General features: G+C 34.3%; 1 protein-coding gene across 1 annotated transcript in view; it reads right to left on the reverse strand.

The window, feature by feature from the left end:
* The window catches only part of SETD2 (SET domain containing 2), a 77,755-nt gene that overhangs the window by 38,127 nt on the left and 18,784 nt on the right, over window positions 1-20,844 (reverse strand). Inside the window, 3 exon segments of the mRNA XM_025048923.1 lie at window positions 13,982-14,644; window positions 15,523-15,642; window positions 16,476-16,610. Of these exon segments, the coding sequence (XP_024904691.1) occupies window positions 13,982-14,644; window positions 15,523-15,642; window positions 16,476-16,610 (918 nt within the window).

Below are 20,844 nucleotides of genomic sequence, written 5' to 3' on the forward strand. Positions count from 1 at the left end.
AAGAACAGTGCATAGAATAAAATAAAATATTTAATTCACACACATTTAGTACTCACATAAATCAAACAAAGAAAGAGAAATACTGTATGATACCACTTCTATGTGGACCCTAACAATGGTGGCTCCCAGGGGCTGGGCAGTGGCGAAAGCGGGGATGACAGTCAAAGAGAATAAACTTCTAGTTATAAGATGAATAAACTCTGGAGATCTAAGGACATAGAAGCAACTGAAGTGTCCTACAGTAAATGACTGGCTAAAGAAGCTGTGGTATATATATACAATGGAATATTACTCAGCCATAAGAAGAGATGAAATACTGCCATTTGCAACAACATGGATAGACCTCGAATAATCATGCTAAGCGAAACAGGCCAGAGAGAAAAAGTTGAAAATCACATGATTTTTATATGTGGGGTTATAAACCTAAAAGCAACAAATGAACAGAACAAACAGAGTCTCATGGACATGGACTATAGACTAATGATTACCAGAAGGCAGAGGGGAAGGGGGGAGGAGGGATGGAGATGGGGTAAAGGCGGTCAAATATGTGGTGACAGAAAGAAATCTAACTATGGGAGGTGAACACACAGTATAATATATATATGCCTTACTGTTAAAATGTACAGCTGAAACTTATCAGATTTTGTCAACCAATGTCACCATAAAAATAAATAAATAAATAAATAAATATTCTGAGGATCTAATGTACAACAGTGATGACGATTGATAATACTGTATTATATACTTGAAAGCTGCCAAGGGAGATCTTAAATGTTCTCCCCACAAAAAAGAAAAGGTAATTGTAGGACGTGATGCAGGTGTTAGTTAATGCTATGGTAGTGACCAGTTTGTAATATATAAGGCTATCAAATCAACATGCTGCACACCTTAAACTTACACAGTGTTATGTGTCAATTATAACACAATAAAGCTGGCCAAAAGAATGTAGATATTAAAACAAAATACCATTTTAGCCCAAGAAATGTCTTACAGCTATGATTTTGATGCTTTTTCTTTCCTGTATATGAATCATAATTCCCTAAAGCAGTTAGATTATGTTTAAAGTTACAGTAAATAGATTTGGAGTAAACAGATTCTCCTATTTTAAAAAGTTTACTTTTAATTATATATATTTTTATAATACCCATTTTTGGTCAAAAAACAAGAATAATAACAACACATGAATAAGTCAATTACTACTGCTAGGTCATTAAGCAGGCTTACATTGGAATGTTTTCTTCCACAGTCTCAAAAGTACTCATTTGAAGTTTGTTGGCAAAGCATTTCAGCACACTTTTAGCATATCCCAAAGGATAAAAATTTAAACACTGATATAGACTGTTCTTGAGCTAAATAAGACTTTGAGAACAAAATAATTTACAATGAGTATAATTTTTTACTTTTTATTATAGCGATCAAATTATCTTTTAATAACAAATTTACTTTTTAAAACTAAGATTAGAGTATTTGGTTTTTCCTTGTTAGCAAGTACTGATCAAAATGGGAATGTGCCAACCAAATCTTTTTTTTTTTTTTTTTTTACTATTTTCCTAAATGACAGCAACACTAAGAACAATAAAAAGACTGTAAGCAAGGTCACACTTTCACAGCAAGAGAGCAGGAGGGAACAAAAAGATAGAAACTATGAAAGCAAAGCTATAAGATATAGAGACTAGAGTTCAAGTACCAAATTTAAGTAAAGAAGTCCTAGGAGAGCAGGAACTATTTTAAGAAATAATGAAGATGAGTTTTACAGAACTAAAGAAATATAAAAAACTTCTGAATAAAAAGGCTAAGAGTGCCTAAAAGGAAACAAAAAGACTATAACCTAGCAAGTCTGCAACAGGGTTTTTATGCCCCCCAAAAGCTCCTATCGGCTCATATAGGGATATGTGTTCATCACCACAATGTCTGTGGTGGAACAGGGTTGAAGGCAACCTAGGCGTCCATCACCAGAGGAAGGATGAATAAAATACTGTAGGTGCACATCAGGGAAAAAAATGCAGCAGCAGTTAGCAGCAAAGGATGAGAAAAAATACAAAGCAACATGGATTAATCTTAAAAACACAGTGCTAATTTTTAAAAAAGCAATGAGATAACATAGTACCATTTAGATATATTTAAACTACATGTGTATAATGGTCACCTCAATTGATGCAGAAAAAGTTATCTGGCAAAATCTAACATACCTTAATGATAAAAACACTCAACAAACCAGGAATAGACGGGAACTTCCTCAACCAGTTTAAGGTCATCTATGCCCACAACTAATATCATACTTAATGATGAAAGACTGAAATATTTCCCTCTAAACTCATAACAAGACTGAAATATTTCCCTCTAAACTCTAAAGACAAAGATGCCTGCTCTTACTACTTCCATTCAACACTGTATTGTAAGTTCTAGCCAGAAATTAGTCAAGAAAATGAAGGAAAAGGCATCCAAATTGAAAAGAAAAAAGCAAAACTATCTCTATTCACAAATGAAATGATCTTGTATGTAGAAAATTCTAAAGAATCCACAAAAAAACCTGTCAAAGACAATTAATGACCTCAACTAAAATTGCAGGATACAAGATCGACATACAAAAATAAATTATTTCTATAAACTAGCAATGAAAAAGCAAAAATGAAATCAAGGAAATAATTACATTATTATATGAGCATCAAAAAATAAATATTTAGGAATAAATTTTTTTTTTTTTTTAAACCAAGGAAGAGCAAAGCTAGTATAACAAAAATTATATGGAAGCTAAGTAAGGTCAGGCCTGGTTAGTACTTGGATGGGAGACCACCTAGGGAAAGGTAGGTGCGGTAGGCATAAAAAAATAAAAAACAAAAAACAAATAAATAAGGGATTGTAAGCTGACAAGGTCCTTGCAATCTGTAAAGTCGACCAAGGGTTGCCTTGCCTAAAAACATAAAAAAAAAAAATTTACAAAACACTGGTAGCAATAAATTAAAGAAGACCTAAGTAAATGGAAAGACCTATGGTTATAAACTAGAAGACTTAATGTTGTTAGGATGGTAATACTACCAAAATGATCTATGGATTCAGTGCAATTCTTATCAAAATTCCAACTTTTGCAGATATGGGAAAGCTGATCCTAAAATTCATATGGAATTGCAAGGGACCCAGAATAGCCAAAACAATCTTGAAAATATGCATACACGCATGCACACACACATATATACTCACACACACACAGTTGGAGGATTCATAAATCACAATTTCAAAACTTAACACAAAGTTACAATAATCAGAACAGTGTGGTACTAGCATAAGGACAGAAATAAAATCAATGAGACAGAATTGAGAGTCCAGAAATAAACCTATACATCTATGGCCAAATGATTTTCAACAAGGGTGCCAAGATCATTCAATTGGGGGAAAAAAACAGTCATTTTAATAAGTGTTTCTGGGACAACTGGATATCCACATGAGAAAGAGTAAAGTTTGACCCTTACCTCATATATACAAAAGTGAATTCAAAATGAATCAAAGACCTAAATATAAAAACTACAACTTAAAAAAAAAACTTAGTAGACAACAGAGGTAGATCTTTGTGACCTCAGATTCTGTGATGGGTTCTTAGATATTACACAGGCAACAAAAACACAAGCAACAAAAAAGCGGACAAGATGGACTTCATCAAAATTAAAAACTTTGGTGCTTCAAGGACATCATTAAGAAAAGACACTCGAAGAATGGGAAAAAATATTTTCAGATCATATATCTGATATCCAAATATATAACTCTTACAACTCAATGATAAAAAGAAAACCCAGTTAAAAAATGGGCAAAGGATTGGAATAGACTTTTCTCCAAAGAAGATATACTGATGGCCAATAAACACATGAAAAGATGCACATCACCACTTACCATTAGGGAAATGCAAATTAAAACCATGAGAGGAGTGTGTGGAGAAATCAGAACCCTTGTGTAGTGTTAGTGGGATCGTAAAATAGTATAACTTCTGTAGAAAACAGTATGATGATTCCTCAAAAAATTAGAAACAGAATTACCATATGACCCAGCAATTCCATTTCTGGGTATATGCCCAAAAAAGTTGAAAACAGGGTCTCAGAGTTATTTGTACAACCATGTTCATAGCAGCATTATTCACAGTAGCTATAATGCGGAAGCAATCCGAGTGTCCACTGACTGATGAATGTGTAAGCAAAGTGTGACATACACATACAATAGCATATGTGGCCTTAAAAAAGAAATTCTGCAATACGCTACAACATGGATTAACTTTGAGGACATCATGTTAAGTGAAAGAAACCAATCACAAAAGACTACTAATACTATATGATTCCACTTACATGAGGTACTTAAGAGTAGTCAGAATCATAAAGATAGAAAGTATAATGGTGGTTCCCGGGGGCTCGGGAGAAGAGAGAATGAGAAGTTATTGTTTAATAGGTATAACAGGTATAGAGTTTCAGTTTTACAAGATGAAGAGAGTTATGGGGATGGATGATGATAATGGTTGTACAACAAAGTGAATGTATTAAACGCCACTGAACTGTATACTTAAAATGGTTAAGATAGTAAATCGTATGTATTTTACCACACAAAAAACGTGCAAAACAAAAACAAAACACAAGATACCACTTTCACACTCACCAGGATGGCTTTGTAAAGAAAAACAAAATAAATGTTGGTGAGAATGTACGGAAATTGAAAAACTTCAACATTGTTGGTGGGAACATAAAATGGTGTAGCTACTATGGACAAGAGTCTGGTAGTTCCTCAAAAAGTTAAATATAGAGTTACCATGATCTAAAAATTCCAGTCCTTGGTATATACCCAAGAGAATGAAAACAGGTGTTCACACAAAAACTTGTAGATAGTAACATTATTCCTAACAGCCAAAAAGTAGAAACAACACAAATGTTCACCAATTGCTGAATGCATAACAAAATGGGGTATAACTATACAATGGAATATGACGCAGCTATAAAATGGAATTAAGTACGGATACATGCTATAACATGGATGAACCCTGGAAATATTACATAAGTAAAAGAAGCCAGGCATAAAAAGCCACGTATTTTTTATTTTATTTATCCTCATTACTCGGATTCTGTATCAGCAAATTCATCGATTCACTATCTTGGTTAGGCTAAGATATTAAAGCATATATCAGACTATTATGAAATCTGATTCACAATCCTATAGACTAGTGCAGAGGTCAGCAAATCTGACCTGCAGCCTGATTCTCTTCTTAAAGGGAAGAAGCTGAAAAAAGGGAAAGAATGGAGAAAGAAGAAGGTGAGGGTAAAGAGATCAATGCCTCAAAGTCAGATTTTAAATTTTAGTATTTTAATATTTACTATTTGGCCTTTTATAGAAAAAAAATTGCCAATCCTTGATCTAGAGAAATAGAAGCACAAAGTTGGTTAATATATGACTCTGTCATGAACCCAAACCATAATTCTGTACACTAGCATAAAGATTAAAAATCCATTCTCTCAATTAACAAAATTAAAAAATGAATATATGACATAACTTCAGTATCTATGGCCCTACACCACCACAAGGTCCAATTTAAAAAATATATATATATATGGGGCAGATACTGCCATGTATCCCAGCTCCTTTTCCCTAAGTGTAAATTCTGTGAAAAACTTTCAGTGCTAAGAATTTACCTTACACTTCACATGGGGTTAACATGATTAACCCCTATCATCATGTGTGGTTTCATGTCACAAATTGTATTAGAAATGGTGAGAGTAGGGAGATCTCCATTAAGTCACAGAAGTCCTGAGATTTGGGGCAGGGAAAAACTTAGAAGAAGAAAAAAAGATAACCTGTCTCAGAGGGCACCCTAGACAAAGTACCAAGAGAATTCTGTGAGCTCTGACGGTACTCATGGTAAAGACCACCAGCTGGGGGCTGTGAGGTCTCAGGCAAAAGCCTAAGGAACCTGGGGAACCCCAAGGCAACTTCTAAATGCTGCTCTTCAGCAAGTGCCATACCTTAAAAAGCCCTACTAGTTCACTACCATTCAGTTTAAACTTGTACCCTCAAATTTCTTCTTCTCTAGCCTTACCATATTGACTCTAGTTCAAAGAATCTATCTTAGCAAGGCTCAGTTTTAATCAACATACATCTAAAATGTGCTGGGCTTACACTAAGTACTGAAGCATAAGGTGAACAGCTGACATGAATCCCTGTTTTCAAGGCCTCTCTAGCTCAGTAGTAAGTATGTGTACAAAAAAAGTGTTTTCATGCTGGCAAATAATCACTGAATAATAACCAAGGTCATAATTATCAAATGTTTTTCCAATTTCAGATTTGTTTTCTAGGCAAATTAATTTTAAGTCCAAAATTTTCCTTACACTTTTCAAATTTAACTACCTCCTCTATAATTTTTCTAATTATAACTTAAAAATCACCACAGGCCTCCAAATGACTTCATTGAAGCTACATATTCTACTAGGCAACCCAACACCGCAGTTAAGAGTAGGAGCCCTCGTTGCCCAAATCATCCAGAAAATACTATTCCGACCACAGTTCATTCCTTTCCCAACTCATATTTATGCACATCCCTGTGTGAGAAGCCTTGCCCCAGAAAACTCCATAGCATATGACTTCAGGGGTTCTGAAAATCCCCTGACATTCAATCATGGATCACAGGTTGAAATTTCTCCAGCATTAAGGAAAAAAAGACACTTGCACAAAACACCATAATGGTAGTTTCTGTGATTTCAGAATGAATTTGGACTTATTACAGTTTTTAAATCAAAAGCAGATTAAGGGAAATCTGAAAAGTATTCACATAATTACATGAATTACCTTGCAAGGATATAGAAATCACTATTTGTTGGATCAGAAAAAGGAGTGAAAAGAATATAGGATTTAAATTAGAAGAACCTGAGTCAATTTTTATCTCTGTCACTTAAAAGCTAAGTCACGAACTCATATTTCCATTTTACAGATAAAAACACCACAACTTACTTCACAGGGCTGTAAAGATTACATGATACTCAAATATTTTCTGACCACCTATCAAATAAAATGCACACCCTACAGGTCAAAGCAGCAGTGTGGTAACAATAAAAAAGATGGACCTTCCTCACTTGTTTATTAAAATGAAGTACCAAATTACATACGAGGCTCTCACAGTCCCCTGCAGAGACTCAAGTGACCAAGACAGAAGCAGTCTCTGCCTTCATGCAATGTACAATTATGAAATGTTATCTGCTATGACTGGAAAGGATGTTATGAATATAGAAAGAGCAGAAGACTCTGTCTTGGAGGAACAGGAGTGCCTTTCTTGGGGAAAGGAGGAGGCATATAAACCAAAGAAAGTGTTTTCAGGAGTGAGTGAGTTTGAACATTAGTAGCACAGGCCCACCGTGGGCCAGAATGGCTTGCACTGAGATTGCATAAATAAACGAGAGCCAGACTATGCCATGGCATGTAAGCCTCATTAAGAAAAAATGAAATTAATTTTAATAGTGTAATGAGGAACTATTTCAATGTTTTAAATAAGACACTGTCGTGAACAAATCAATATTTCCAAAAGATAACTCTGGCTACTAAATGTAGCACAGATTATAGGGGGCACATAGTCATTCACTATTATTAAGAGGTAATTAATTATTATAACGATTATTATAAAGATCCGTAATAAAAGTAACTCTTACTACAAAGATTAAGAAATGGAGTTCGCCCTCAAAGATCTCATGGTTCAGTGAGAGGAAACAAGCACGTAAGCAAGTAATTTTAGTAATCTGTTAAGTTTACTACCACTGTATAGAAATACAGAAAACGATAAAGCACTATAAAGGATGAACTGCAACTGTAAGTTTAAATAAAGGAAGATTTTAAAACAAAAGGATATTCTAAGCAAAGAGAACAGCACATACAAGGACACACACGGAAAGGTAAAAATATATCCACAGCCTGATGTGACTCAACCACTAAGTGTGTAAGTGAAACTGTTGGGCAAGGTTAGATTAACACAGAAGTACTTATTTAGTTCCTCATATACTAAAGGCACTGCTCTTTAAGTAATGAGAGTCTTTGTGATGCTACCAGAGATTCTTGCTAATCACATCTGAGTTTTTTAAAAGATAATGCTGTAGCATCATAACGGATAATATGAAAAGGGGGAAGAATGGGAGCAAGAAGGACAAATAGGAGGATGTTGCAAGAGTCTAAGCAAGAAATGACAAAAGCCTGAATTAAAAATGGCAAGGATTAGATGATGTGGCCTGTTTAACATGTAGGACAAAAGAAATCTAAGGTGCCCCAAGAAATACCACCTTTTAAGGAATAGACAGAATAGGAACATCAATAAAAGCGACAGAAGAAAACTCAAATGATTCAGAAGGGGGTGTTGTCTCAGATTAACAGAAAGAGAGGCAAGAGAAATGATAGAGAGGTCAAGTACATTATGCGTACACACATTCATTCATATAATAAAGAAATACACATTTTTTTTTTTACAGCATGATGACAGCTCCTACAAGTAATGCCCACTAGCAATGATTTCGTCTAGAGTCCATATAAATCAATGAATAAAGAGCTAAACTGGAGAGCAGAAAAAGCTCTTGCTTAGAAAAGAATGCCAACCACAACACACAGAAATGAAAAAAAAATGATGAATTAGAAAATAACCACCTGGCAACCATCACTGTTATGTGATTCAGGCATACTTTTTAATTATGAAAGGAAAAACAGTAACACCATTTTGGAGAAACCTGATGGACACCATCTTAACCATGTCATCAAAATTGACGATGCCAGTAATGGGACAAATCAACATTATGTGAAGAATATTACTGTAATATTCCTGTCCAAAAAGGTATAACCTGAATCCAAACAAAACTTCAGACAAGCCCAAATTGAGAAATATTCTAAAAAAATCAAAAATATTAAAAAATGCGAAGTTTATAAAAGACAAAAAAAGATGAGGAATTATTCCAGATTAAAGGATGTTAAAGCGATAAAACTCAATGTAACTTTTGATTTGATTAAATTCTGGAAAAGAATTTTTTTTTTTTTTTGGGGCTATTTTAGAGGACATGACATGCCCAACTGGCAAAATTTGAATGAGGTCCATTGATAATAGTATTGTGTCACTGTAATTTGCTGATTTTGATATGTATATTGTAAGTCACATATAGGAGAATGTTCTTGTTTTTATGAAATACTATTCAAATATCTAGGAGTAGCATATGTCTTATCTATAACTTAACTCTTTCAAAAAGTTTTAAAAACTTTAAGAAAAAACGATACGGCAAATGTGGTAAAATGTTAAATTGGGTAAACTGAGTGAAGGGTTTAGAAGAATTTTAAACTGATTTTTTTCTATACTTGTCACTAAAATATGTATTAGATACAGAATATATACAGAAGAGTATTCCTGTAGTTTTCCTCTAAGTCTGAAATTATATCAGAAATAAAGGAAACATTTAAGAAGGAAAATCTATATATTTTTTTTATTATGGTTACATATAAAACTAGATTATACCAACTTATCTAGACTCAAAAATGCTCTTAAGCTTCCAACTAACTTGATCATGGTCTAGCAAGAACAGTATTCCGTAAAGGTATCTTCTGGCCTAGTAATTCTATGATGTATATACTCTCCCACTTCTCAGATAAGTCTTACATTCAAATAAAGTAACTTTTCCTAAACAAAGTCAAGCCTTTTTTAAAAAAACTAAATTCATGGGCTATAGAAACATGATCATTACATCTTTATGGAAATAGAATTAAGAGCTCGCCCAAAAGAATAAAGTGTCAAAATGTTTAGAGCAGCCAGATTCTGCACTTTATCATTTAGATCTCATCCTTCTGTAAAGGACAAGATAGTAAATGTTTTAGGCTTTATTGGTCCTCCAGTCTCTGAAGCAACTACTCAATTCTACCACTTCAGTGCAAAAGCAGCCATAGACAGATGAATAAATGAACATGGCTTTGTTAAAAAAAATAAAAGACAAAAGAAAAAACCAGTTATTTACAAAAACAGGCAATGGGGCAAATTTGGCTGATCCATAAGTTATATGAAAGTATTACCAATAATAATAAAAGGGACTACTAATAAGTTTAAGGCCATGTTTGCCTTTTATCAAGTGAGATACTTATTAAAAAATCTCAATGTAGTAGTATCTAACATAGTGTTAAGGACAATTCTAAATTTTAAAGAAAAGGATAAGTAATGTTGATCTTTATGGATACTGAAAAATATCTACTAAGAATTTTGAAATTACAGAAATCCAGGGCACATAATTTCATTCTGAAATGTTACACTGCAGATTTCACATATAATATTAATTACAGACCCAAATTCTAAGTAGTGACTCAGAACTTTTCATTTGAGTATGTTTTATTTAAACTTTCTGTAGAGAGTTTAATGCTTAACTTTGTAGGAAAATAATATTTTGTTGAACTAAAGATGTCTTGAGATAAAGATGAAAAAGAATAAGAATGTCATTAAGAAGAGTTCAACTTATCACATGTACAGAATGCTGTCCTTAAATCATCTTATTCAGGTGTAACTGTAACTACCCAGACTTCAGTCCAAGGAGAGATAGATGCACAGGACGTTTACAAGTGTTTACAAGGCAGGCTCTGGAATCACTAGCCACCACAGTCTCTTGGGCGTTTAATTGCAACTAAAACTGCCAAATTCACAGGAACCTTACCTCCTTCTCTCATGATCCAAATGAATGAAGATTTTCCAGTCAAGGTTATAATTAATCACCACATATAACCAGCTGTTTTGCCCTGTGAAGTCTAGGGTACATTTTCAGCATGAGGAGTGATGTACAACAATTCCTTTTGAAAAGAGAAATATATGCACATATCCCTGCTGAAAATGTAGCTGTCAATTTGCTTGTGAAAGTGAAGACATGTTCATGTGTAGCAATGTGATGGTTCTTGGTGAGGTCTACTTTAGGAGTCAGAATGTATAAGCCTTGTGGAGCCAAGGCAGTGGTCCTGTGTATAGAGGTATAGAAAAAGTAGCTCACTTAATCCTTTCTCGCCAGGAGTCGGGATTTTCCCGGAACGACATCCATTGTCGGCAATGGACGCATCAAAATAACGCCGGCGCCAGTGAGTTAACCACCTCTGTCCTCTTTTCACCTATTATATTTTTCATGCATCATCCAACTTCCCAACCATCTTCCTGTTTCTTCACAGAATGCACGCTAGGTTCTTGTTTCTCTTCAGCACGAAGTTGAAAATGGAGTTGAGAAAAGGAGACACATGGTCAGCTGGTGATGTTAACAAGCTCCTTGCTGCCCTGAGAAGCTAGATGGAAATGGTTCAAGTTACAAGAGGGATCATCATCAGATCTGGGAGGACAAAGAGTAATTCATGAAGCTTCATTCCCTTCCCTCCCGCCCTCTTTCATTTATTGATGATCCCTATAGTCTGCCTTCACAGCAAAATCAAGATTAAGAAATCTGAAGCAACCTCTTTCAGTTCTTCACTCCATCCAGTGTGCAGAAAGGCCAAGCGGAACACTTGTCCAGCAATGTTAAAGTAGCCTCAGAAGGTCAGGGAAGCTCGGAGTGGCTAACATAACCACAATCTGAGATAAATGCTTTTTAGTATGATCTTGAAATTAACATCAGCAACGAACATAGTGCTTGGCAACAGGTGCTTAATAAAGATTGGCTGAATTAGACATTTTCTTTTCTGCCTATGGCTACTTGAACACATAGGTGGAAGTCAGACAGAAGTAGTTAACTCTTTCAATGCCGGGCTAGCATGGATATATATAGTAATCACATCAAGTTAATGTGTTGCTCTAAAACTTTCAAATTTTGGGTTCCTGATTTCAGACTTCTTGTTAGATGCTAAAATTTTTGTTTTTCTTTCTTTTTTTAAGGACAACCATAATCATAGTTTTGACATTAAAACCATGGTAAATGTTAAAGAATGATCAATGAATTAAGAACCCCAACACCAATGTACAACACAACATCACAGTTCAGTCAAATAAAAACATTTCTCAGTAATGCACTTCTAGATGGGTAATGATTCCAGAGCAAACTAAAGTTTGAAGAAAGAGGATTTTATTTAATGGTTTTCTTAATGCTAAGAATCGGGATAAACCCAAAGTATAAAGATTAAGAAGGATATATTTTAAGTATGAATAAAATTTTAAACCTCAAATCAAGAGGATCATCAAGCTACATAGTACTATGCAACTGCCTTTATCTTTCAGATAGGAGTGGGGAGCATAACAAGCAGGGGGAGAAATAATTTTATAGGACTCAAAAAATGTATGTCTAGAATGTGAGTTTAAATTACCAGTTATATCTAACTGGGTTAAGGATATCCTAGAGAGTAATTCATATTACAATTACAATAAAAAAAAATAAAATAAAAAACTACCATATAGAGAAGCAAAAATATTTAACTTTTTCAGATTTTAAGAAGAGACAGGTTTTTAAGAAATTATGATGATTATGTCTTCTTTTTATTATCATTATCGACCAGAGACTTCTCAGGCAAAGGTGAACTACAACCCCATTCTCTATATAATACTACGTCTATAAGGCCTGTACTATGTCCATCTGTGTACTTGTCTCCATTTCCACCGTCCACCTTCCTTACTGAGCCAGCCGTAGTACAGGCTCTGCTAGCAGTCTCCGCACATGAGGGACTTCTTCCAGGGACTCTTGTACCCTCACAAAATAGGCCTTAAATAAAGGTCCACCCAAGTAACTGTCCCAGCATCTCTTTTAATTAATTGCAATTCCAGTTCCTGTAGTTCACATGTTGTATCATAAGCAGATTTACTATGAATCCTTCCTTTTAGATTTATAAAAAGGTCAGATTTCATAAGGCTTAGTCAGGCTGAGTTTATGCTGAACTGTAAGTGATGAAAAAGTAGCATGAGTAAGAGCTCAAATAGGTAAATGAGCTGAAACCACACCACACTTAAAGAAGGGTCTCAACATAGCAAATTGCGAATGCCGAAAATAAGCACAGTGCACAAACAACCAACTACTCGTTTTGATCAGTGTAAGGCCAGTTCCACATGGGTCAAATCGCAGGATCTAATGGGTGAGCTTTGTAGTCATAACTGGGGACAGAGAGGATTCAGGTATCCATCTTGCTGCAAATAAATCTGTATTGCTGGTTTATTCAGGTTGCTTCACCTCTGGCAGAAGAAAGGAGGAACAGAAAAATGGAAGCTAGAAATGTAAGCTGTTCCCACAGGATCCTCAACACCTGGATCCCAGATCCAGATCACGTACAATAGAAATGTACCACATCTCTCCTAGGCTCATCCTGTTATTCACTTCTGTGTTTATCCAAGAGCCAAACTGGGTTTTCTGCAAAGCAAACCCTGTACATCTTGCTCCATTCTTTAACAAGAGATTAGGTATGCATTAGGTGTAAGGTTCCAGACCTTTCTGTTTTTCCTCTAGATAGCATCTTTTGTTCAAAGAAATAGGCGTTTATTTAAAGGCAGGTCTATTTCAGAAACTATAATGAAACTGAATACCAACTAGCTCCATAAAAGTTGTTTTATTGGAATGGAAATTTATGTTAAATCATTTCTGATGAGAAGCTAAATTACCTTGATTTTCCGATTTTTTATTTTAATTAATTTCTAGTTAATCCGATAAATTAGTTTCCGATTAATTTAAACATTTGTTTTTTTTCTTACATAGAATTTTCAAACATGGTGTCATGTTTGTTACTCAAAGGAGTTTTGCTTTTGTTTTCAATGTAAAAAGCACTTTAATGACTGAATTTCCTGCTGTGATTCACTTTTCTAAATGAGGAAAGGGGGGACATTTGTATATTAGTTTGGCTGATATATCTCTTGCCAAGGTTTAAAAGATGTTTGAGACATTTATAATTAGCTGACAATAGTATTCCAATTTTCAAAAATACATGTACAACTGGAAGAGTAGATAATTCGCTTTTAGGTTTGTGGAACTCTAAACCTGAGTAACTCAGGTTAAAAGGAACAAAAATGCTTTCTTACCTTTAGGTCTTTCCAACTGTCCAGGAGCTTGGTGGCCAAATCACTTATATCTACTGTTTTATCTGGCTGTTCCTGGCTCCTTTCACTCTCCACATCAGATACACCCTCCTCTTCATCTTGGGATGGTGTTTCCTCAGCAATGTGTTCTTCTAGTTTTGTGCCATTGCTCTCTTTAGGCTCTATTTCGGTGTCAGCCTCTGGTTCAGATGTGGGTAGCTTACTGGCCTCCATGGCCATTTCACTATCAACTTTAGATTCAGGCAGCTGTTGTGTGAGAAGCTGTTGTGGTTGTAACTCTTCTTCTTCTTCCACAGGGACACCTTCTAACTGGTCAAGGTCCTCTTTGCCATCTTTGCCTTCTAGCTCACTGGTAGCATCAGATATCGCACTGTCCATGCTATTTTCACTTATAATTTTAAGTCTGCGAAACATGAGCTTCTTGGGGGTGTCTATGTCAGCTTCTGTGCTCAGCTTGGTGGAAGGATCAGGTGTGTTGAGAGGTGTGTGAGCACGTGATGTATTCTCACTAGAATACCCATCTCCTTCACTCAACTGAGGGACAGCAGTCTTGGTCTGAGACCAACGTTGAATAATTGGAAGTACTTTGCTTTCCTCCAACATATTTTTAGTAGGAATGGGCAAGTGTTCCAAAGTCTTTATAATCTGATTAAACACAATAAAAAAAAAAAATCACATCACTTTGTATAGTGAATTTTCAAACTTCTAGATGGGAGTCAGATCATTTCTGCAGGAGCAGTGGGTTTTTTTAATTTTTTACTGTCTTATTAAATTAAGATCTTAAGTCTCTGTAACCACAGAAGGATTTAAATGTTTCAATATTATTTTCCTATGGAAAAGAAGGAAACTGTTTTAATAAGACTGACCAGCAAGAATAAAATGTGCAAGAGGTGACTATGCACATCGAATAGGACTGATTAATATTATTACTCTCCACTAGTAGTTCTCGAATCTGGGTAGATTTTTAAAAATATATAAACACTGCTAGACCTCACCTTGCTTATCTTTTTCTAAAAAGTTTCCCAAGTGACTGTGATACAGGCTTGGGAACTATGCAACAATATATACCATAACTCCACTAACAATGCTGTCGATGAACATTTACTGAGATCTTTTAAAACATTTACTTCTCAAAATATTATTACTCTTGTCATCCAGAATTCAGCTCCTCACTAAGTTTTTAGAACCCCAGAATTAAAGTTTCATATGGTTTGCTATCTTTTAAACTACGGTTTTAGCAACAAACTGAATCTTTCACCTAACAAGGATATTACATCTTGCTCTTACAGTTCCCAATTACGTAATACCAACCTTAAAAGGATACTATAAAGAAAGCCATGGCCCAAACACACTATGAGCGAGGTGTATGTAAAGGTTATAGTTACTGCAATGATATTAGAATGATAAAATGATATAATACCAGTGGTAAATGTAGTGCTAAATTCATTTTCTCTGATAATGCCATCAATCTAAGCAATCGGCACAGTGGTTTTAAGAAACAAGCAAGTTGAATGTGAACTGACCTCTTCCTGAAGTTTCTGGTTACTTTCCCGGCCTTCACCTAGCTCTGCCATCCAGATCCACAACAAAGACAGTCCATGACGTTCCAGAAAGGACTTCAGGCAAGACTGTGAGTGGGTGTTCTTCCAGGGGAAGGGAAGTAGGATGCAGAGTATTTTAGGGGGATGGGGGTGGGGAGAAGAATACCAGATGAGAGTGTTAAAGAGGGCCCACAAAGAGGACAAAGGAGTTCATTTACATTCCAAAAATCCTAGAAACTATTTTGATTAACTCAACTAGAACTACATGACTAATAAATGCTTTAAAGTAAGAGAATCTTTTTTGTACCTAAAATGTCGAACTAGACTTTACTAAAGTAGAAAATTATGTAAATATTAATATCATTTACAACGAAATTCAATTCCAAAGAACTAAGAAAAAAATTACTTTCACCATTTTTACTGAAAAAGCTAAAAACTATATACATTACTGTTTAAATAATTTTCTATCCTCCTTTCGGATGCTTGTTCAAAAGGCTTTTTACCTTTTAGATTTTTTTTAATCATCCATTTTTTATTTACCAAATTCATGTGGCATAATTAATAAACTGGAGTAAATGAGACTACTGTTAAAATTTCTTGCTTTAAGATCCTGTGGTAAAAATGGCTTTGGCATGCTAATAATCAAAGGGGGGGAAATTATCAAGTGTCATGAATTGTTACACAAAAAAATACCACCATGTTCTTTGACTTAAGAGAGAAAGCAAACAAGATCTAATAGATTAAATGATGCTGAACTCTTAAGCCCTTTTTAAAAGTACAAGCTTTCGAAGTCACGTAGAACTCACATATCCATTTTAAAAACAAGAGTAATTCTCCTCATCAGAGCTATACCTTCGCCATTCATCATTCTGGATTGCAGTTTAAATGTTCTACCTCAAATTCAGAAAAAGAAAAATGAATATCAAAGTGTTCACCTGTATGAGCTCAAGACAGGTAAGTTTCTGCTCCAAAGTTTCAATTCTAACCATTAGCCGGGATAAGCTGAGCACCTGATTTTTATCAGAGAGACCCTCACCGTTCTCCATCAGAGCTTCTAGCTCTCCATCCACCTACCACAGCAAAGAAAAATATCTGGTTATAAAACAACAGCAAAACCACACTAATCTAAGAATCAAGCAACATGAAAAGATGCTCAACCTCACCAGTAATAAAGAAAATGCAATTAAGACCACAATGAGAAACCATGTTATACTCACTAGATTGGGAAAAAATTTTTAAGTCTGATAATATCAAGTCTAGGTAAAGACATAGATCAAAAATAATTTTTATATACTGTTGATGAAAGTATAAATTGGTATGATCAATTTGAAAAGCATTTCATTCACTCATCAAATATTTACCAAGTACTTATTATATGTCATGTATAATTCTAGGCGCCAAAGACATTGCAATGAACCAAAACAACAACAAAAAAAATCTGCCCTATGGGAGACAAAGAACAAATTATATTAGGTGAAAAGTGTATCAGAAAAAAATACAGCATTAACTTGAAAAATAAATATTTGTATCTCCTATGCCTAGCAACTACACACCTGCACATGTGAATTCAGAGAATCTTAATGCTCACTGAACAACCATTCATAATAGCAAAAAACTGCCAACGACCCAAATGTCTGTGGCCAGGTTAAATAAACTGGCACGTTCACACAATGGATTATTATACCATAGTGAAAGTAATACAATGCAGCCAAATGCAACAACATTCATCAATCATACAAATATAATGTTATGTGAAAAAAGCAAGTTCCAGAAGATTATACGCTGTACAAATCTGTTTTTATGCACCTCAAAACCAAATTTTTTATAGATACACATCTGAAATTTTTTATTTTTAAAAAGCAAGGGACGTAAGACACAAAATCCAAACAGTGGTAACCTCTAGGGCAAGGATCCCCAACCCCCGGGCCACAGCCCTTTAGGAACCCAGATGTAGAGGTGAGCAGTGGGCCAGAGAGTGAAGCTTCATCTGTGTTTGCTGCAGCTCCCCAGCGCTAGCATCACCGCCTCAGCTCCACCTCAGATCATCAGGCATTAGATTCTCACCGGAGCACCGGTCCCTGGTGCCAAAAAGGTTGGGACCGCTGCTCTAGGGGATAAGCAGGGAGAAGGAAGCAGAGAAGTGGTCACAACAGGTTATTTTATAATTATGCATTGTAACTTACATATAGTCTTTGGATGTTACAAATATTATATTTATATAATAGAAACAACAAAAAAAGTCAACCTACCAAAGATTGTTTTCCAGCTGTGTTGTTGCAGTTTTAAAATATATGAGGATGCCTTCACAGAACTTACTATTGCGAAGATAAAATCAATTCATATAAAAACAAACAATGAAGTATTAATTGTAAATGTTAATGTTAAAACTCTAAGAGGCCTAAAAAGGAAGGGAGTGATTAGAATGAGAAATGTCACCAAAAATAAATTCACAGAAGAATTAGAAACAGGTAAGATAAAGAGAAGGGAGAGAGTGAACGAAGTAGAGGAAAAAGCTTGAACAAGAGAAAATAGGAAATTATGATAGTGCATAGCTCAGGTTGGCTGGAGTGAGAAAAATTTTATCAAAAGGAAGGCTGGTATTAGATTAGAAGATCTCAGATGTAATATAAAAGAATCTGGATTTGATGTGACTAAGCAAGAGAGCTCTATTACTGAATCCCGAACAAGGGAGTGATGCGATCAAATCAAAATGGAATTTGAGAAAAATAAGTACGGCAATAACAATGAAATCTAGACAAGATAGAGACTGAAGAAGAGATATAAGTTAGCATTAAATCAACCTGGCATGAAATGATAAAAGTTTAGAATGAGCTGATAATAAATTATAGAAAAGGAAATTAAAAAAAAGTCTTAAATTTTCTGTTACTTAATTGGCTATTACCATCACACTTACTATAATTTTAGGCAAGGCATTTCTATTTCATAGTATACCCTAAAACTCACATTATGTTAAAGAACAAAAATTAGTGAGAAAATATAAAATGCTGCCTGCAAGAAGGTGAAGATATGTACATTTATTTTTTTCCTTCTAAATATATATTTAAGACTCATTCTTTTTATTTCCAGTATTATTTCTTAATTTTTGAACAGATTAAATACATGAAAAGAAAAGCCAGGACAATTTCCTGAAAGATGTTTTTTTCCTTGCATATCCTAAATGTATACTGTCCTATATCTCAAATTCTAGAAGCGTAGAATAAGAAACACCAAAGGCTTTAAAATTCCACTTTCCTCACTAAATGTAACAGCCACAATCTTCCTTTCAACAGTTTTGAGATACAAATATTTAAATGGGTGAAAGGTTAGAGATGGGATTATTTTCCTTTCATAATTAGGCATGTAATAATGATTTCCTAACTCTGAAAACTTAGAGACAAAACTGAGTTGTCACATTAATTTATTCAGTAAACATTTATTAAATAAATAACACTAAATATAATGCACTGTACAATATAAAAAAGTAGCATTCTTATCTTAAGGAAATAAACAGTAAAAATGCAGAAACCGAATAACAAAATTTTGCAAACAAAATACAAAAGATGAACAACTTTTGAACATTTCTTGTGTGATTATAAATTTAATGGTTATATTGATATATATATAAAGTTGAGCATGCCAGTCGCAATGGTGATATGATGCAGCTTCCATAATTCTGGATACTCAAGTTGACAATCAATTGTGGAATTAATAACTTTTAGACTATGGGGCGGGGGGGGAGGGCAGTAGGGGAGAGCACAGAACAACTGAGTTTGACTGCTTTTACTAATTTACACTTACTAAAAAAGTATTTATTTTTCATTTATGGGTCACCACAACCAAAACATATTCGAGGTAACAAAAAGTTAACATAAAAGTATAAGAATTAGGATGTATTTTCATAAATTATTGATAATTGAAAATTTATATGTACATTTACACACAATTGTACAGCACTTAAAATTTTATTAAGTACTAAATCAGTCCAAAATTTTATTCTTTTTTAATATTTCCTGATAAAATATATTATAAAGTATATAAACAATTAGTAAATAAACAGATTAATAAACAAACGTGAGCAACATTCATGCAACCAACACTCAAGTTAAAAAAAAATAGAACAATGCCGGTATTCCTAAAGTGCTCCGTGTGCCTCTTGTTGTAACGCCTCTTCTCTGCTTTAGAGAGAACATGTCCTAACTTTTTAAGAAATAGTTCTGATTTAAAAAAATAGATTTGCTACTTTTTAGAAATCCTTAAGTGTTATAATTTAATTTTTTCTAATTTTAATCTTTATGGAAATGAAATCATACTGGACAAAATCTTGGGTCATACTTTTTCATTCAACCTTAGATTTTAAGAGTCGTTCATATTGTTGCATGCAGCCATAGTTCTTTCATTTTCATGACCAGTTTTCACAATATGATTACATTATAATTTATCCATTCTAGCGTTAGCAGATACTGAGTTGTTTCTGCTTTTTCTAACATAAGCAGTGCTGCTGTGACTCCTGATGCACACTGTAACTAGTTTCTCTCTGGTTATACACCCAGGAGTGTAAGTGCTGGTTCATATAGTATATGTACATTCACCGTTAGTAAATATGCCAAAGTGTTTTTAAAAGTGGTTGTATCCATTTATACAACTAGTAGCATACGAGATCTCCTGTTGTTCTGATGCATTACCAGACTTAATTTTTATTAATCTGGTATATAAATGACATCTGATAGTTTTAAATGTTCGTTATGTATTGAATGCAAATATTTCCTCCTTTTTGCGGCTTTCCACCTTTTTTCTTCTGTAAATTAGTTGTCACTAATTTGTTTCACAAACTGAAGAGACCAAGGAAAGTTTCAGACTATTTCCTGTTTGTACTTCCAAACTACAATACTTACAATCTACAAATTACAAATAGCAGCAGATAAATTTAGGGATTTACTATACCTCTATCAACTAAGTATTTAAAGTACCTAGTTTAATTTGTGACATACCCAAAGACAACAATTACCTGTCTCAGATGAGCTTATAGTTTTAACATAAGTTGTACAAAGATGTAATCAATCATAAGAGCAAGAAATAAAAAATGTTTGCCAATCAAGAGCTAATATGGAGACACACACTGCAGTGTCATTAACATATCCTTATTAATAGTTAAAAGATGCAAAACTGTATTTTAAACTGCTGCTATCTTGTCTTCTCCATCAAATCCTCTACCTAAAAGAAGTCCTAAGACTTCCTCTTGGGAATTCAAGAGGTGCTACTTTTCTGATTCTACTCAACTGAACCTGATCAGAACTCAGAATCTAG

Source organism: Pteropus alecto, unplaced genomic scaffold (genome assembly GCF_000325575.1).
Source record: "Pteropus alecto unplaced genomic scaffold, ASM32557v1 scaffold156, whole genome shotgun sequence".
In the NCBI taxonomy this organism is placed as follows: domain Eukaryota; kingdom Metazoa; phylum Chordata; class Mammalia; order Chiroptera; family Pteropodidae; genus Pteropus; species Pteropus alecto.